Below are 21,056 nucleotides of genomic sequence, written 5' to 3'. Positions count from 1 at the left end.
ATCACAGAAATGTAAATCCAAAGGAAGCAAGTTGATCCCAGGACCAGATCAAAATCCAAAGAGGAGAGGGGAGCAGAAAAAACCACAACAACTCTTGGACTAAAAACCCAAGAACCAGAAAAAAGAACCACCAAGAACAAAATCTAGTTGTTATTAGAGTTGGATGGGGGGGGGGGGAGAGATTCATTTCTAAAAAGGGGAGAGGGGTGAGAGACGCATTTAAAGCTGACTCTATCAAATTCACACTTTTCAGAACAATATGTGAACCAAGATGCAACCATCCTTCAAAATTCACACATATCCAAGTTTTGCAACATAGTTTTCCAACCAAACAGTGTTTACAAAAATGCATATATTAGGAGGAAGTATACAAAAAGAAAATAGAGGATAATAGTGCAAATAACATACAAAGATGCATTCTACCAGGGAAAATTTTTCTTGCAGAAATGTGCACATTAGCCAAAGCTGCATATTAAAATGTGTTTCCTTGCCAGGACTTTTGAAAATAAATAAATATACTGCAAATTGCTGCAAAATGTGTGTAACTGAATCTAAGATCGGAACAATGAAAAATGGAGAAAACGTAAATGGACAGATTCTTCCATCTGTCACTGTTACCTAGGCAAAGATCTAGGCCTGATCTTAGAAACATTGATAGTTGGGCCATGGCAGAGATAACCAATCAGCCATAGTGTGACAGGCTGGGCTGGGGGATAGAACTTTTCCTTCACCCTCCAGCCTTCTCCAGCCTGCTGCCCCTTGATCTTTTGGACTACCACTTCCACTGGCAGAGGCTGATGGGAGTTGTAGTCAAAAACACCAGTTGGAGGAGGGCACCAGGTTGGAGGAGGCTGCTCTGTGCCACATCACAACTCTCCCTCATCCAGCATACATCAAATGTATTTTATCACACTCAGCTACTAAACGACTGTGGTTTTATTCTCAGTTACTCTCTTTCAGCTTAGTCACTCCTATTCTCATTTATTATCTTCTTGCATGATTAAGTGTGGTGACTGACCTTTAGGGAATTTTGATGGGTCTCTTTTGTATGCCAGCATAGCTGTGGAATGGTTTTAATTATGGTACAATCATGATGCAACTGTGTAAGGAGCAAGCACTTCATTCAATATTTTATACAGTTCTGTGTTAATAAAAATGTGTAGTAGATTTGCAATTCATTAGTCTTTTCAGCTTAAACAAACGACAGAGGAAATACTGCAGTGAAAATATACTACTTACCAAAAACAGCATAAAAGGTTTTTTTAAAAAGATTAAGTGGGTTATTCATGTTTTAAATAAAATAAATAAAAATAAACTTAGCTGAACTGCAATGTGCAATTCTCCAGTGATACATCTTGGGAGCATTTTGCTAAACTTAGTGTTCCTAGTCCTAACAAATTCAGAGATTCATAATAAGACACAATTCAGAATCTTTTAAGAGATCTCAGGTTTGAATTTTTTGAAAAAACAAACACTGGCCTTATCTCATTGCATAATTTCCCCACAGTGTGTAGGAACAGCATATCAAAACAGTGTTTGATCTTCCTCTGAATCAGGTTTATGCACAGTTCTTATGGGAATATATTCCTGAACATAAAGTCTGTGTGTGAACTGCACAGCATTTGCTCCTGAAAAATGTCTACAGAGAAGTCTAGTACTTCTTGCTGGGTTTATGTGATCATAGCTTCGCTTTAGCCTAAATGCCACAGTTTTACCAACCGAAGAGACTCAAGACAATGCAATGCTGGCACCTAAGAATAATAGTCTCCAAAGAAGTTCTGTTAGAGCGAGGATTCCCATTTGTGAAACAGAACTTCCCCTCCCTCTCCTCTCCCTGTGTAGACCCTCCAAGTGTCCCTATTTTCCAGGGACGTCCCTGATTTAGAGAAGCTGTCCTGGTTTCTGATTTGATCCTGGAATGTCCCATTTTTCCTTCGAATGTCCCTATTTTCATTGGAGAAATGTTGGAGGGCATGGAGTTATCCGATCCCTGAGCCATCTGAAGGTAATCCTGTATAGGGAAGGTTTTTTAAAAAATGTTTAATGTTTTATTATGTTTTTATATATGTTGGAAGCTTCCCAGAGTGGCTGGGGCAACCCAATAAGATGTGTGGGGTATAAATAATAAAATCATCATTATGGAATAGGACATCCCTAGTTTCATCAGATAAATGTTGGAGGATATGCCTGTGTATCCTCCTAAAGTCTACTCCAGAAGGTTAGAGGACCTCCTGAACAGGCGTTTTTTTAAACTGCCAAGCGTATAAAGCTGAACACACGTAAGTTAAATGTGTGTAACTTATGAGTTACCTGTATACAGTTTTTTTTTTCTGTTTCCAGAAAGCTTCCAGAGGATTTCAGATTGAATGCCTATGTGAAGGAACAGCATTACTGAAATCCTGAACATATCTAAGCTTATTATCTCTGCAAAATAAATAATAATATAAGCAGTGTATTATTTGCTGCCAGAAATGCCATTTTAACTTTGCATCACTATCAGCAAAGTCCATGAAGATTACTAAAGCTAGATTTTAATTTGTTCATAAGGATTAACCACCACCACTTGTTTATGGATCACAATTACAAGGAAATCAGTTTACATCACAGAAGACTTAGAGTTAACACACACAAAAATCTGCATTCATTCTCCAGAAACAGAGTTTATAAATTAATTACTGCTATGGGGTTATACTTGCAATATTGGTTTCTGTCATGTAGCAATTGTAAGATTGGATTTTGAAAATATATCAAGAAAAATTCTCAACTTTAGAGGCACCTACAGCAATTAAATATGTATTCTGCACTAATGAGCATCAGAGCTTAGACGCTGTAGTGAAAAGCTGAATGCAATGCATGGTTTGATAGAGATGCTTTGACTATTATCCAGCAAAGTATCCCTAGGTGCTGTCTAGTACTCAGCATGTAAGTCTGACCCATTTATCCACATGCCTAAATAAGGATCTGACACTTACCTTGTACTGAATTTTAAGAGGTCACAATTTGCTCATTTTATCTGCACTCTGTGAAGCTTCAGTACTACCAACAAATTACCAATGGGAGGGTTTTGAACCGAAGCACAATGACATACCTTCCACAGAATTTATTAGCTTACTGAACTACTTACTGAACAAATATATTATATTCTTTAAGCACACAACCTGCATAACAGTTTTGAGAACAAGGGCATGTAAAGGAAAAGCCTATGCCCCTGAACAGTCTTCCTCTCATAATTTTCCAAAATCAGAAATTATACATCATCTAAAACAGAGGTGGGGAACCTCAGGCCTGGAGACACATACAACCTCTCTGTCCCACGGGACTCACCCACAACCTTCCCTGGCCTTGCTTCACAACCTCCTTTGTGGTGTTTTTTTGTTTGTTTATTTTTTGCCTGGGTGGAATGTGCCTCTTGAACTCTTAATAATGGCTCTTGCTTGTCTGGATGGGGGATAGGGAAGGGTTTGTGTAGAAGCTACTTTACAGTACAAAGGTCAAATTTACATTCATTTCTCTGCCCACTTTTGCCCCTGATCCCACCCATCACTGGCCCCCAAAAGGCTGCCCAAAAAAGGAATATGGCCCTTAGGCTTAAAAATGTTCCCTATCCATCTTCTAAGGCAATGTAAAGTTCATTTCAAGGAGTTAAGATTAATGGGTGGCATTATGTAAGGGTTATTAGGAACACATTTTCAAATATTACTTTTGTGTTTAAAAATTGTATGCTATGATTTGTGGTTTTGTGCATGCATTGGGATTTAATTGTTTCCCCTTCCAATGGCATTTTCATGGCCTCGTACGTAGAATGCCAGTCTGAAGAGTCCCTCAACATTAGTGAGTAGCTTTTCAGGGACATCAGGGAGACGGCAGTAGAAAGCCATTAAAATGCCCGAGAGAACGAAAACGTCTTAACCTGACAGATACCTAAAGGGTAACAGAGCAAGGGAAGGTGAGGTTGTTTGGGAATGGACTTCCACAACTGGGGCACCACTGGGGCACCTTCAGACCTTGCTTTGACAACATGAGATTGCTCCTAAGTTCTTAAATCAAAGCTAGCTTCAATTTTTGTGCTTCGCATTTTGTGCAACACTTTTAAGCAGGAAGGCATAACGTTCAGAAAAATGCTCATATTTTCAGTGTTCAGCTCCAGTCATGCTCAGTGACAGCAGAAGAATAGTGGAGAAAACTCTTTAGACGTTTTAACTGGAATAACTGTCATAGGCAGGCAAACAAATCGTATAGCATAGCTTCCAAAACCAACAGGATACTACTATCCTTGTACATGTCCCTTTGCAAAGAAACTATCCTTATAGGCTTCATGTCAACAGGATCTGGTATCTGAGCAGGAGATCCAACTTAATTCTGCCTTAGGCTGCAATCCTAAACACATCTATACCAAGCAATAAGTCCCACTGAGTTAAAGAGAGCTGACCCAGTAAACACATCTTTTAAGTCTCAAGAGAGATCAGGCATGAAAAAGAATAATTAGAATGAAGGTACAAGTGGATTTGATTGGGAGTCATATGCTGAATGAAAAACCAATGAAAAACGTAAGACTAACCATATTTCATTAAACCTACTAATTTCTTAAACACTTTGAGCATGAGCAACTAATGAGAGCATATAGGCTGTTTGTAATTTGACTTAGACCATTGTTCTTCAGAACTAAGCAGCATGAAGTTTTGAATGAAGACTGTACTTTACTGTGGTGGGTAGGGAATAAAGATAAAACAACCCGTCTGGAAGTATCTCTTCTCAGCAGCTTTGCATAGATGATCAGTTTTCAGAGAAGTGGAATTGTCATTGCCCACTCTGAACGCATGCATGGTCCCTGGTCAAACCAGGTCCACAACTGATTTAAGCGCTACTAGAGAAATGTTCAAACTAGCTTCTAGCAGTGGTTTCCAAAGGGTGTGATGTGCCACACTGGTGTGACAGGAGAGGATGGCATGTGTGTTGGGAATATTCAAGGACAATCAAAGAAACATTTAAACATCTCAGTGTAGTGGTGTGGTGTGGTGTGGTGTGGTGTGGTGTGGTGTAGTGTAGTATCAATTTATTATTATTATTGTTGTTGTTATTTGCAGAATTTGGATAGATAAATTTTCAAGATGAGAGCAAGAGCTTCATGTGATACTGAGGACAGTCCTAGTTGCGATCCAGAAAATGCTGTTAGAACAGAATGCTGGAGAACACTCATTCAATTTGAGACCAGCAACAGGCCCAAGAAACTCTGTCAACTCTTACAAATATGAAAGTTCAGAAAACAAAAAGGCTTATTTTTGTAGATGAGAGGAGATGAGAGTTTGTTTGTCTCAAATTAGACCTAATATATATGAGATTACCTGGCAAAAGCAAGCTCACACCACTCATTGAGCTTGTATACATATTTAAGGTACATATATGGAAGAGTCATTTATTATTATATTTTGGGAATGATTCCTGCTCTTATGTAGCTGCATCGTTTCATACTTTCTGGATGTCCCACGATCGTATTATAAAGTAGTTGTGTTCTGTGTTATAAATCAAGCACTGCCAAGAATTGCTTCTTTTTGTTTTACAATGAATTTCTTATCAATAAAAAAAAAAAATAGGTGTGGGGTGAGCAAATGTTTATTCTGAAAGTGTTGTCCAGAGAAAAAAGCTGTAGAAACACTGCTCTAGCAGCACTAGTAGTTTGTTTTTTTGACCCACACAAAATGACCACTTTGTCTTGCCATAAAACTCACGACAGCAAGCAATAAAGTAAAGCAAAGCAATTATTGTTGTAGCACACCTGGATATAAATTTGAGCAGCAGAAGGAACACAGCCTAACTTAAAGGATTTTGATGCTTTGTTGAATAAGTGTACAAATCTACAAAGGTATTCATCCTCCTCGCACCATATTCTCACAGCTGCCCAAACAATGATATACTGTTATATTTTAATGGGTATATGCACATATATGATTGGCACATCAACCATACCCCATAACTACTAACGTCCTGGCATATATTCCTCCAGATTTCAAAAAAATGAGAAAAAGAAAAAGGGGGTTCAAATAATAAATGCATTGCCATGAGTCCACTGCATATCAATATAAGTAATTATTTACATTGTTAATAAAGAATGGCACATGGGGCAACCTTGGAGGGGGGAAATCTTACACAACCAGCAACATGACGGTTATTCTGTTAAAGGCAACCAACATTCCAATGAATGACAAGTGACTGTAGGCAGATCATTTCATCTGATGTTCTTCTGTCTGTTGAGGTGTTACATGATAAAGCCTAAGATGACTCAGTACTGTATTATCTATTGCTTTTTAGTTGGATGTACCATTAGCAGGATGGGCCGTTTCTGAGAGTGCAAGTGGAACCTGGCTCACAAGAGTTCACACCTCCACTTGGCTTCCCTTTAGTTAGTGTGGAGATCCTAGTTCTGTGCAAAGAAAAACTTCTCAGGAAAGTGGTTTTGTTTTGCAATACGTTCAAACATTATGGGCTGGGCAAATCTGTAGTCTAAGCCAGGGAATGACGAACTTTGGCAGCATCAGTATGTGTCGCTTAGTGGATCACTTTCTCCCAAATGAACCTGCTGTATTTTAAGGTTCTCTTCAGAGGAGATACTTTAAGCTCACAACGGCTATCATCAAGCAGAGGCTCTTCTTGACTGTGACATCTGTTGGATGTCTTCCCCAGGGAAGTTCACCTCATGTATTTTAAAACCTTATTTTGCCAGAGCTTTTAAAACCTTGGGGACTTGAATCTGGTTTTATTTTATTTTACTGCTATAATTTTTAATGTTTTGCTTCCACTGTTTCTGCCACTATTTTTGTGATTACTTGAATTTATTGTTTTAATACTTTATATTAAAACTTTTCTGCTCTTATACAGTACTTTGTTAGCTGTCCTCGGATCATTAGAGCTGAAAGACCTCATAAAAATAAAACACTGAAAGCCATATTAGAGGCTGATGCAGCCATGAGGCTGAAATTTAATGTAAAAATCTAGATTCTTGTGATTCTACAAGCTTCACAAAACAACTTCCAAACCATTTGTTCTAGTGGGTGAGTAGGTAGAATTCTCTTATTTGCAAATACAAGTAGTACTACAGATTGTTTGGCAGATTAATAAATGTCACCATTTGTGTACATACAAATTCAGCGTTCACTAGGCTTGCAGCGAATGCTAATACTATCAAAATACAGCAACCGTACTAATTAACCATCAAGCAAGACACTCAGACCCATCCAAAATGAAAGACAAAAACACAGCATTTGTCCATTTTAGAAGGTATTATGTTATGTTCCGAATGTCTGCCTCTGAAAGCAGGGACAAGGATAATGTAATTTGCAAGTACACGATTTACACATGTTTACATTCTCCTCTCACAATATAAACACATGTAAAACAAAAAAGACATTTAAGTGTTTGAAGTTACTGCCATCTCTTTATAAAGCAGCTGCAAACCTGCATAAGCACACTCCTGAGTAATTATCAGGAGGTTAATGGAAATGTTTCTGTGAAAGCTATTGCAGTGCTACAGCTTATGCAACATTAAAATATGCCATCAACTATAACCAAAATCCTTTAAGTAGCCAAAAGAAGCAGCAGGAAACAGTTGGGCAGTCCAGAATAAGAAATAAGTTTATTAACAAATCTATTTATCCAGTAGTTTAGGACCACATTTTAAGAACAAGAAAAGTAACTCATATCATTAAATATTAGGTTCAACACAGCTTCCTACCCTGGCCCATGGCACATAAGCCTCACTGCACACAACCAGTACCTGCACCAAGTCTCTTGAACTATACCATGGCTGTCCCAGTCACAGAACTCTATACTGTACCAGATATGGTGCTTCCATAGAAGGCTTGCCATACCCAGAAAGCGTCCAGATGTTTGGCCCTCTGTTAGCCTGCATACATAAGCTGCTCTGCTTGGACCCCACAAAGGATATGGACAGAAAAAGAAACAGCAACAGCAGAGAGGCAAGTATTTCACCTTTATTGAGATTCTTCTGCTTAGGAGGCTGCACCACAGAAACTGGAGAGGAACCTGAAATGGCTTCACAGGTCTTGCAACAACACAGTAGTTGAAGGACCAAGGGTGCCAGTACCCAACAATCTAATCATGACCACCTCCCATATCGAATGAAGATTGGTTCATAGGTAGGGAACGAGTATAAGTAATGCAAAAGGCCAATGGAAAATGCAACCCACTTTGCATTTCTTCGTACAAAGCCAGCAGGACAGGGGCTTTACAAACATCCTTCAGACGAGAGAGGTCCACAACTGCCATAGGGCTGCATAGAGTTCTGCAGGGCTGCTTACCGCAGAACAGCTCACACTCCCTGAAGGAAGGGCATTTCGATTCCCCATGAGATGAAATCCTCAGAAGAGTCATGTCAGAGAGTAACTGTTGCATGGGCTCATATGGAAGGAGACATCTGATGAGGTAATCAGAACTTTAGAGCCTTTAGGGCTTCAAAGTTAAGAACTAGCACTATGAATTATGCGCTGTGAGAGCCTTGGTCTATACTGGATAAACAGCTGGGTCAGCACATTTTGCTCTAGCTAAGGTTTCTGAACTGTCTTCAAGGGCAGTTTCACATGAAGTGCATAACCACCATCTCACCTAGAAACCACCAAAACTTTAATGACAGCAGCCTGGTCTCTATTTTCCAGCACCAGGCATAGCCAGTGAATCAGCTGGAACCAATCAAAAGTGCTCTTGGCACAGCTGTCACCTGGGATTCCAACAATACTGGTCAAGCAGCGTTGTTTCCCATTGGCCTTCTTTGTGGTCAACATATATCAGATGTAATAAAAATAAGGAACACTACCAAGTGCTCTGCTGCTTCTGCCAGATACAGAGAGATGAAGAGTGTACCATCTTTATTTTTATCACTCTGTCACTGTTTAACAATCTGAAGAGAAAACAAGTGGAAATCTTTTCCCAGAATCTATCTACAGTGCTATTAAATGCCCAGCTGCCCATATATCTGCTGACGTATTTGACTGACCTCTTTCTCATCATCCTTCCAATAACCCATTTGTACTGTCTCTAAGCCGGATAGTGTCTTCAGACCAAGTGAAACAAACCATACTCTAACTGCAGCACTGGCAAACGGATAGCTAAGATATTAGGACAGTGAACTACACAGAACTGACTCGTGCAGTTAATTTCGAACCATGAGAAAATTGAATTCTATGACATTTCTTTTTGGTATGGTAAGCCCCAAAGAAGGATACATTCCAAGATAATTTGATTTATAATAACATGCTGCCTGAAAAGTACTCCCATTGCTTTTCCCTATGTTTTGTCTATTATGAATATATTGGCTTCAATCTGTGGTCATGTGGCATCAGGCTTCCTTTTCCCAATGTACTTGTATTGGTCAATATTCAAAACAGCTGCTACAGCTGTTCATTTGCTATAAACAAATGCCAAAAAGAGAAGGAAAGCTCCTTTTTAGCAAGTTATTGTTTTAATGCATCAGTAAGCATTTTCCTAACACAAATATAAACTAAAATATTTTAAATGATTTCCCCCCTGCACTGTAAGTAGATGAAATTATCAAAGGCAATAGGTATATTTCATATATGTATACATACTTATATAGCACATACAATTTTTTGTCACCACCTAGCCCTCATCCCACCTTAGTTTATAAATTAGGTATCAACAAATATGTTTATAGACATGACAATCAAGTTACAACATACTTGGGAATGTTAATCAAACATATACCTAAAAATGCGGGAACTAGGTGCATATCCATGAAACATATCCAGAGTTCATGTCAGGAAGAGAAAAGCCACAGCACAGATTAATCAAATCTAATCAGGTTCCTAATCCTTTATTATTTTCTCTACCATGATCAATAGAACAATTTCCTACTTATTTTCTGTGATAACAAATTCCAGATCAGAGCGTCAGCTACATCACTACACAAAGGGCTGAAAAAGCAAAAACTGTCAGTTTAAGAAAACTGGCTGCCAGCTAGACCTTTCTTGAAGATGCTTTGTGAGAGGGAGATTTTTGCCCTACAGTCAAATGACAGTCATGTCAAAATTCTAGCACATCATAGTCTTTTACATTGGAGCGTAAGGTTCCAAAAACAATCCATTGCAGGATAAGATTCTCAACACTGGGGCAGACTGCTTGGAAAAGATATATTCTGAAAGTCACATTTAGCAAAGCTTAACTAGAATCCTCATGAGCAACATATTGTTTGCTTTGAAAAACATGACGTGGAGGACAGTTGCAGAAATAATGTAAATATACATAATTTGACTATTGCAGCAGGTACTGTAAACAGATAACAGGCTTTCTTTTTTTAAAAAAAAAGTGTAGAAAGCAAAGCCACAAACACCCTTTTAAATAGATATTAATATCAAGGTAGCCTTACCACGTATGTGCCACTGTAAAACGTCGCCGTTGACGGATGCTTTTATTCACCAGCAACTTTCTGAAAAAGCATGGAGAGTTCCTTGGAGAGCTGCGGGGGGAGATTTTTGGAGAGGTGGGTCTGTTCCCCGGCACTCTGGGAAGCTCGAGTTCCAAATGCATTTGTTCTTTGAAAGTCTTTATGTAAATCTCCGTCTCTGGAGCAGCAAGTTCCTTAGAAGAATCTTTTGCTGTCATAGCTTGGATGTTGTGTTAGCTTTCACCATTCAGAAAACACAACAATAGCACAGCCCAGAGACATTGCTGCAGATTCAAATGCTGATAAATCGAGAAGCTCCGTGCCAGTCATTCAGCCAGCTGAGGTCTGAATGAAAAGGCTGCCTAATGCAACAGCAGCATAATCGAAGAACAGATAAGTCAATCCCTTCAGAAAAGAGCTTGATCAGTCTTGGCTTTCCCTCTGAAAATGCGCCAGAGTGCTTTCTGTGTCAGTAGCCTCCTTGTGGATGTGGTTTGTCTGCAAGCTACATGGTGTGACACTCGCTGAATTCATTCAGCTGCATATACCAGCTCATGAAAAATGCATAAGGACTCCCCATCAGTCCTTTCCCACATTATGTTAGGTTTAAAATACCTGATCAACACAAACTTTGCTTCCCTCCCCCCCTTTCTGAAAAATGACACAGTTTATTTTCCTGCTTGTTACACGTTGGCTATTTGAAATCCAGCATGTTTTATTTTAAAGGGTTTTCATTCAGAATTATTTGCTCTCAGCCCACACGGCAGTTGCTCCACCTACAACATGCTTATTGGTTCAACTTATTTTGACAAGTGGATGCAAGTTTGCCCTTCCTTATTCTATACATAAAGGGCACTTTATCAGTCGGACTGCTTCAGAAGAGATCTTGTGCTCACACCAAGAGCCTCTAGCTCATGATCTCTAAACAAAGGCACGGCTAGAATTGACCATATTATTAGCAGAATGTGAAAATAAAGATCTTCATCCAAAGGCTCTACAGTCAATAGACAGCAAATTAAAACATTTTTTAAACCCGCAAGGGATGGGGGGGAGCAAAAGCAAATAAATAGGTAGAGTTTTGCTCAATCTTATTTTCTATAAAAGTTTAAGAGCCTCCTGGGAAGTGGCAATCACTGCTATTGTGGAAAGCAAGAGCAGCAAGGTAAGATCACGCTCACTGTTGCTTTATGGTGAAATCGCACCTGAGCCCTAAACAAAAACGAGAGTTAAATAGTCACTATGAACTGTTTAGGAAGAAGGTGCCACTGCTTCTTAAATTATCTATTTATAGAAGTATTTAAATACTGCTCTCTCATAAAACATTGGGGCAGCATACAGAAATACAGAACGAAATAAAATCTGGCAGAGGTAAGTTGAAAAGGCTACATAGCTTTAAAAATTATTAAAGGAGAACTTCAGACAGGTGAAAGGAAAGGTGAGTGTCCAGCTGATTCTGCAGCTTCTTAAATCTGGTATTTCTATTGCAATAGGTCCTGGTCAACCTCATTCTCTTCTTTAGACCCTTTTAGAGTTTAGACCCTTATCTATACCCATTCTATTGTACCTTTGATTCTATTAGCGATCACAATGTTTTCTTGCAAAAGAAGCACCATAGGGCGCAGACAATGTTGGGCGGGATGCTTGCTGTTCACACAAGTTATTTCATTGTTTTGTACTTTCTATGTAGTTTGTGTTGTTCTTGCCATCAAATGCTTTCCTTGGCTGATGTGCACTTTTTAATTAAAACAACATTACAATCAGTGTTCTAATCACACTGCAGGAAGTTTCCCCTCCCCCTACACTGTGAAAGACACGTTACTGAATATTACCATATCCGTAAAGACCTGGTGTGTGTGTGTGTGTGTGTGTGTGTGTGTGTGTGTGGATGTCACACCCTATCTTTCAAACACGCCATCCGGCTGTTGGTAGTTGCCAGCTACTAGCACAAGAAGATCTAACCTATCCATTCTGAAGGAAATCAGCCCTGAGTGCTCACTGGAAGGACAGATCCTGAAGCTGAGGCTCCAATACTTTGGCCACCTCATGAGAAGAGAAGACTCCCTGGAAAAGACCCTGATGCTGGGAAAGATCGAGGGCAGATGCAAAAGGAGACAACAGAGGACGAGATGGTTGGATAGTGTTCTCGAAGCTACAAACATGAGTTTGACCAAACTGCGGGAGGCAGTGGAAGACAGGAGTGCCTGGCGTGCTCTGGTCCATGGCCTCACGAAGATTTGGACATGACTAAACGACTAAACAACAACAAAGCAAAAACTGTATGCAGTTTTTGCTCAAACTTCGCATAGCGTTATATGGACTTCACTCTTTCCTGAAGCACAGCCCAACAAAAACAAACTAGGCAGTGCTGCAAATGATGCTCCAACAGTTACAGCCTGACAGAATATAGAGCAGCTGTCATAATCAGTCACTGCGGGGAGTGTCTTAGATGTCGGTTCGATGGTGTCAGCAACTTTTTCTCTTGCTGTTGGACTCTATGACAGGAATGGCCTCCCACACTACAATTCCCATCAACCCTGCCCATTGGCCATGTTGGCTGGGGCTGATGGGAGTTGGAGTCTAAGCGCAGATGGATGGCTACAAGTTCTCCACTCCTCTGTTCCCAAATACAGTGGTACCTCTGCTCACAACCTGGGCAGAACGCAACCCGTGTCTGTGTGGGTCACGATTCGTGATTCGCAGCTTCTGCATATGTGCGTGACATCATTTTGAGCGTATGCGCATACGGCGAAACCCGGAAGTAACCTGTTCTGTTACTTCCAGGTCACCGCGGGACGCAACCTGAAAAGATTTAACCCAAAGCGTCTTTAACCTGAGGTATGACTGTACCTCCCACAAGGACAACCCAAGACAAAGATGAGTAGCACCATCTTTTTCTGTATCTGTATCTAATTCCATTCCCCTCCCCAAACATTACACTGTGTAAAAAAAAAAAAGGAATGACATACTTTGTAATGAGAGATCCATACTTCTCAGCCTATATTATAATAATGCTACATGTCAGGGAGTGCACATTAGTAACCACAAAAATTGCAAAATAAAAATCAACTTTTTTCAGACGATTATTTAAATTTGAGTTCAATGAAGAAAATAAAAAATATGGAGGCAGCAGGAAACATGCAGAAGAAACATAAGTGTGCTTTCCTGAGCTGCCACTATTGTTGTATCTTTTCACCAGCAAAAGGTTTCTCACAGGGGGTATTTTTTGCATTATCAATGCATTTTTTTACACCAATGGAAAATGAGTAGCTATTTAGCTAGTTGAAAATGCAATATGTGGATCAATAGACAAACATTTACATTATTCTCTTCTTTCTGCCTCCACTGATAGCCAATGAAGGACAAATGCGCTAAATTTGAATAAAGCTGGGGGGGGGATAGTTATTTAATGTATTGTGCAATATTACACTTAGAAAGAGTAATACTAACGTTTTACACATAATACACATCTGACAGAAGAATAGCATTTTCAAACCAAGGCAAAACCTTAGGTAAAGGTAAAGGGGATCATTAGGTCCAGTCATGGCCAACTCTGGGGTTGTGGTGCTCATCTCGCTTTATTGGCCGAGGGAGCCGGCGTACAGCTTCCAGGTCATGTGACCAGCATGACTAAGCCGCTTCTGGCGAACCAGAGCAGTGCATGGAAACGCCGTTTACCTTCCTGCCGGAGTGGTACCTACTTGCACTTTGACATGCTTTCGAACTGCTAGGTTGGCAGGAGCTGGGGCCGAGCAACGGACGCTCACCCCATCGCGGGGATTTGAACCGCTAACCTTCTGATTGGCAAGCCCTAGGCTCTGTGGTTTAACCCACATTCTTAAGGCATGGCCAAATTGTGCATGACTGCCCTACATTCAGTCTAGACACAAAGGAACGGTGTCCCAAATTCCTCACTGCTGCCTCCAATGGGGGATTTTGCAAAGATGCCACCACTAATCACTACTAGTGGTATTTGAAATCAGATAAAGTGACGACAAGACCTTCTTTGGCCACTACAATGAAGCCATCCATGAGTCACAGGAATTGCCCATCGCTCCCCTTCCAGCCCTTACTTAAACAATTTTTTAAAAAAAAATCATTCCCCAAGGCTGAAGATTGATCATGCGGTGAGTCCTAGGACAGGAAGGGAGCGCCTTTCTTGGGCTCATCTCCAGGCAGCTCAGCTTAAAGGGCTGAGCAGGAAGCTGCCCCTCACTCTCATTCACCCACCCCAGCCAACCTGCATTCCACACACACTGACTTTCTCCCATATATTTGAGCCAGACCAAGCAGGAAGCAATGCTTCCTCTTTCATTTGTGATTTGCAAATAAGGGGTTAAACATGTGGCAGGGGAAGGGAGGAAATACTTATATCAACCAACCTCCCCTTACATTTCACCTCTTCTTCCCAGACCACACATGAGAGCAGTGTTGCAAAAAAAAAAAAAAAATTGCTTTGGGAGAATTTGGAAGATCTGCAGTAAGCACCATGTCACAGGGTCTCAGAAGTCAGGGGAGGAAGTAGAAGAACACAACTGGGAAGCTCAGAGGGTGTAAGAGAATCAGCTGAAGAAAACCATGCCCTCTCCAATGTTACTCACCACTGCTGGCAAAATAGGAAGAAGGGTAGCCCTTTTCAAAAGCTTTGGTTGGGAGGGCCAGCAGTTCACCAGTCCTACCTTAAAGTTCAGGGTAAGGAGGAGAGAGGGATTAATTGTGTTTAGAGTGCTGAGGCTATACAGTGGTACCTCGGGTTACGCTTCAGGTTACAGACCCAGAAATAGTCCTTCAGGTTAAGAACTTTGCTTCAGGATGAGAACAGAAATTGTGCTCCGGCGGCACAGCGGCAGCAGAAGGAGGCCCCATTAGCTAAAGTGGTGCTTCAGGTTAAGAACAGTTTCAGTTTAAGTACGGACCTCCGGAACGAATTAAGTACTTAACCCAAGGTACCACTGTAATACACACAAGACATTCATTCCCACATATGAGCTACATCTCAGACATAGCAGAACTAGGATGCCATTCCCACCAGGCTTCTGATCTATCCATTTAACTCTTATAATCAGTGTAATCTCATTTCAGGGCTGTGTTTCAATTTAGAAGCAAACACCTAATTTTGCATATCTTTCTGGCGCTTCTCTATATAGTGGTGACTGTCACGGTTTTTAGTTCCCTCAGTCGTTCAGATCATGTTGAAAAAGCTATTATATTCCCAGCTTGTTACTTTTTCAGAAATGGGCATTAAAGCTTGTATCGAGAGAGAAAACAAGCACCTATGTCATAATGTGTGAGTTGGTGGCTTATCTGTTTTGCAGATAAGGAAAGCATTGCCATGCCTTGAAAAGGAACAAATTAATTAGGTTTACAACTGTTAATGCTACTCAGCAGAAAGGCTCCATGGTAAGGCCTTAATAATGCCACCTCCTAATTTTACTGATGAAAGAATCCATAAGGAAAAGAAAACAAGCAACTAGCTCATAAAACATTTTTTTTCACAATGAAAGCAGAATAGTTTCTTCTTGCTCAGAAACTGGAATCTGTTTTTAAATAGTACTCAGATAATGGAGGCAGGAAAATGGTACCCTCTTTGGAGATGTTTCAGGAATATGATATTCTCAAATTCCTTTATAAATAGCATGGACCACATAGATCAAAATTAAAGGGTGGATCAGGTCTGGCTTATCCACTTCTCCAAATGGTGCAACGCAGGTATCAGCAATTTAAAACCATCAAAATACACACACATATTTTGTGAGGAAACATGCAGCCCAAGAATTTTTATTTTTTTTTGAGAAGATTTAATTTTGCAGATTAATGTGAAATGGAATGGAATTATAGCCAAAAGTAGGAATGCAAATCAGATTTGGACTCATCCTGAATCACAAGGTGAAGTGAGATCCCTCATGAGTATTTTGGGTTTGTCAAAGGTGATGTGGGATCTCTACAAGGAAGCACAAGTAGAAACAGAAACAAGTAGAAGCAGTTTGGAGCTCCTCTGTAATCCAAAAAGAAATAATAATAATAATAATAATAATAATAATAATAATAATAATACAGTGGTACCTCGCAAGACGAAATTAATTCGTTCTGCAAGTTTTTTCATCTTGCGATTTTTTTCGTCTTGCGAAGCACGGATTTTGGAAAAGCTTCAAAAATCACCAGTCTTCAAAAACCTCAAAAAGGCTACCACACCGCGTGCTATGAGTTGCTCCTCGAAGTCAAGTCGCAACTGCACCCCCTGAATGCACGGTTTCAAGAAAAAGGAAAAAACTTGCAAGACAAAGGAAACAAACTTGCAAGACGTTTCTGTCTTGTGAATCAAGCCCATAGGGAAATCCGTCTTGCGAAACAACTCAAAAAACGAAAAACTCTTTCGTCTTGCGAGTTTTTCATCTTACGAGGCATTCGTCTTGCGAGGTACCACTGTAATAATAATTTATATATACCCCGCCCATCTGGCTGGGCTTCCCCAGCCACTCTGGGTGTCTTCCAACCAAATATTAAAATACAGTAATATATCAAATATCAAACATTAAAAGCTTCCCTAAACAGGGCTGCCTTCAGATGTCTTCTAAAAGTTTGGTAGTTGTTGTTCTCTTTGACATCTGGTGGGAGGGCGTTCCACAGGGCAGGTGCCACTACCGAGAAAGCCTTCTGCCTGGTTCCCTGTTACTTGGCTTCTCTCAGTGAGGGAACCACCAGAAGGCTTTTGGCGCTGGACCTCAGTGTCCGGGCAGAACGATGGGGGTGGAGACACTCCTTCAGATAAACAATACTGCAGAGAAGTATCTTCTGCAAGGAAAATAGCATCTGTAAGCTTACCCTAATGCCAGGCTGAGATGCTGGTGGAAGAGAGAGCAAACATCAAAGTGGAGAGGGGGTGCAGAGGAAGAGCCCAGGTGGAATGTTTTCACCAGTACTCCCCAATCCCAGTGCTTTGGGAAGAGGGGGGAGTTCTGCAAGAGTGAAACTTCTGTTCTAAGCTTATGCCAAGACCTCCCCATCCCAGGAGTGGCAGGGAGGATCTCCTTTGTACATGACAGCTCCAAGTTATAATCGAAAGGAATTATTTTACATGGAAGGCAAATTCCCATCCTACACACACCCTAACTACTTTAAAGATGCCTCACACAAAAGCCTCAGGGCCTACTTATTTACGATTTAGCAGGTCTATTGCCCAGTGGTACCTCTCTCTCGTGTCTGCAATTTTCAGGCCGATTGCCCGCAAAACACTTCAGCTGTATAAACACAACATTTTATCCTAGAACCAATGGATAGGGAGGACTTGTTTTTTTCTCCCTAGTCTGCACACAATTTAGATCTATTGCACATTTCTCTCCCCTCCCCAACTGCTTCTTGAGAAACTGGTTTCACTCCCAAAAAACAAAATCTTATTGTGAAACAGATGAAAACGGAGGTAAGCAGTCTTGATGATGGCAAATGTATGCGTATCTACACCTTCCTAATTACATTGTGGATGGCCATACACCAAATCTGCAATGCCACCTCATTCTTCATTAACCAAGGGCATATGAAGAAGGGAAAAGTCTGCATAACCTAATCAATGGGAGGGTTTTCAGGTATCCACTTCAACCCTTGTGGATAACAGAATAAATCTAGACTGAAAGAAGCATGTTGAGGACAAGCATGAACGATGCCAAATTAAAGAAAACTACCTTTTTGTGCTGACAATTAATTAGTGTATACATAGCCTAGAATAAGTCCATTTTCATCCATCCTAAAACTATAACAAGCTATCCTTTTGGGGGAAAACCACTGCAGTTATCCTTCTGATTTTTCACAGGATTAGCATCTTCAAAAGCAACCAGCAAATTTCACAATAAAATTTGATCCAATTAGATTTTCATATTTTGGTTATTATCGCCATAGAATTATCAACAACTATGAATTCTACTTAAGATTCTCAACATTAAAAGCTCTCCCACTATCTGCATAGTTATAAGTCAAAAGTATCATGCTATATTGGTGTGGCAGAGCACAACATTGAAGCATTTTGTATGCCTTGCTGGGGAAAGATGGGAGGTTTCATTGACTCTTTACAATACTGATGGCAGAGTAATTGGGTGCTTCTTCCAGAAGGTACATTCCATGAAAGCACATTATTTGGATAAAATTAGTTACAAGGCTCCTCTTTCTGTCACTTAGGTCATTGTACCATCTAAGAGGGATTAGCAACAATGAGTCAAACCAAAAGAAAGGAAAACTTCATATAACAGCTGCTAGGAATCTCTTAGCACAATGTTCTCTAAAAGCCAAAAGATAATGCTAACCCTGTCAACTAAAAAAAGAGGGTGATTTCAAACAAATTATAGATAAGATAACACTAGCTCCCCCACATCACCCAAAACCAGAAAGGAAACTTTGGAAAATTCCATTCAAACGATGTTTCTATTTTGCAAAGCAATGCCAGCTTTTAGTACAAGCAATTGCTTGCAACGAACGCTGAGAGAAAATATGGCTGGAATTCAACTTGCACGGATTGGGTCCAGTATCTGGGTGGTCTTCAGCAAGTCAGCTCACACCCAGTGCTGTTCCACTTCTCAAAGGTCTATGGTGAAGATGAGAAAGACTGCGAGGCAGTTTGCAGAATTATGATTATCATTACTACCATCTTATACACTATTGGTTTTGAATAGGTGCTACCTATAATTATGTTTACAGGACGCGGGTGGCGCTGTGGGTAAAACCTCAGTGCCTAGGACTTGCCGATCGTATGGTCGGCGGTTCGAATCCCCGCAGCGGGGTGAGCTCCCGTCTTTCGGTCCCACCTCCTGCCCACCTAGCAGTTCGAAAGCACCCTTAAGTGCAAGTAGATAAATAGAAACCGCTTTATAGCGGGAAGGTGTTTCCGTGTGCTGCGCTGGTGCTGGCTCGCCAGAGCAGCTTCATCACGCTGCCACGTGACCCGGAAGTGTCTTCGGACAGCGCTGGCTCCTGGCCTCTTAAGTGAGATGAGCGCACAACCCTAGAGTCGGACACAACTGGCCCCTACGGGCAGGGGTACCTTTACCTTTACCTATAATTATGTTTATAGGTAACACCTACCTAGCTGTGTGGGCAGGGGGAGCCCACTGACAGCATCTCTCTGCTCAGCAGATTTCTTCTGGGTATACAGTATGTGGAATAATATCTGCCTGCAGCGATAGCCAAAATTACATTTAGCTGCTGTTTACTTTCACTAGCCCAGCAGAGCCTCTGCAATTAAGGTTAAGTGAATCAGATTCTGTCCCTTCTAAGGCAGCATAAAAAATTGCCCTGCACTTCAATCAGTTTCTTGTTCAAACACTCGGTTGACAACTAGAGTGTCTTGGGTACCATGGTAGACAATTATATATAGAAGGTTTTTTATTATTTCTGATGAAAAGGAAGATAAGCAGTTACCTGTGACAATCTAGCAGTTGGGGGAAAACCTGATAATGCAAACTTGAAACAAAGAAAATGCAAAGAAATCTCTGTATCCATCAGCTACAATATTATTCCTTAAAGGATGCCAGTATAGTAAATCAGAGGGAGTATTAGTAGATGGAAATTACCAATCCAGAACTGTGCATATATGGCTTGCTTGGCACTGAGGATATATCAAAAATATTTACCAAGTGAATGAAGAAAAACATGGTTTTCTCAGCTTGGAGCGTCATTATGTGCAATCAAGAGGAAAAGAAATATGCCATAGTTAAATTTCAGAACTGTGTGTGCTGACACTACAGAAGTGAAACAGTACTAATTCCAGGAGGAGAATAAGGAGTAAGGCAGCTACAAATGCTTCTGCAGTTATAAAGGCTTACTGCACACTTTGGAAACAACCTTCACAAGAAGCATGTATAGTTGGCTGGCAGACCGTTCATTTCTTTGTAATCAGCAGTGTGTGGTAAATCATCCTGCATTATTTCACAAAGCTTTGCAAGTGTCTGTGCTGTCATATATGAGTACCTCACATAAACATGATGATCGACCCTTTTCTAAAATGTGCAGGATGTCAACCATGCTCTGCTACAATGCTCTGGGTCCAGGGAAAATAGAAATAACTAGGAGAGCCTTGTTAATTAGACAAAAAGTTGTACAGCAAAATCTTTTTGGTGTACCTGAAATATTTCCTGTAGAATGTTTAATTCAGAGTAAGAAAAAGGGGTTGGTGCTGAGGATGGGGGGGATGACTATGAGCAATATTATCCTGATGCAAATAGATTTTGGTTGAAGGAGGACTATTTGTAGAACAAGCGGAACCCATTTTCTTGTATTTTGTGAGAAAGAATTCTCCCACTCTCCTCATCCCACAGCTTGTTTGCAACATCTGCTACTTCACAGCTGAATGCTTCCAGAAGCCAGCCTCTGAAAAGCTCTTTTAAAAACAGGCAACATATTTTGAGGACCTTCCTCATCTTTTGCTTGACATTTCCAAGATGGTGGGCTAACCAAAAACTGCAGTACATGAATAGTTATAAACTGTATGATTCAGTGAAAACAAGGTTTGATTGCTCAAAAGGGAGAAATTATCAATCCATAAGAATGCAAATTATTATTCCCCACAGCAAACATTAGCCCACCACAGAACTGGGATTTCAAGTTGATTAAAGTACACATCCCACATAACTAATCCCACTCAAGTCTTTGAAGTGTCTCTGATGGC

General features: G+C 40.5%; 1 protein-coding gene across 2 annotated transcripts in view; it reads right to left on the bottom strand.

Annotated features, from left to right (window-relative positions):
* PDE4B (phosphodiesterase 4B) overlaps positions 1 to 21,056 on the bottom strand; it is a 246,738-nt gene that overhangs the window by 168,420 nt on the left and 57,262 nt on the right. Inside the window, exon 1 of one of the 2 annotated variants that reach the window (XM_081867180.1) lies at positions 10,394 to 11,019. The exons of the other annotated variant lie outside the window; for it this stretch is intronic. Coding sequence (XP_081723306.1) covers positions 10,394 to 10,629 — 236 coding nt within the window. The 5' untranslated portion in view covers positions 10,630 to 11,019. Of the gene's footprint in view, positions 1 to 10,393; positions 11,020 to 21,056 lie in introns of those variants that run through there. 2 annotated transcript variants of the gene reach the window in all.

The sequence above is a fragment of the Podarcis erhardii genome (genome assembly GCF_964252035.2).
Source record: "Podarcis erhardii genome assembly, chromosome: 6".
Taxonomy (NCBI): domain Eukaryota; kingdom Metazoa; phylum Chordata; class Lepidosauria; order Squamata; family Lacertidae; genus Podarcis; species Podarcis erhardii.
This window is presented reverse-complemented; position numbering and strand designations above follow the sequence as displayed.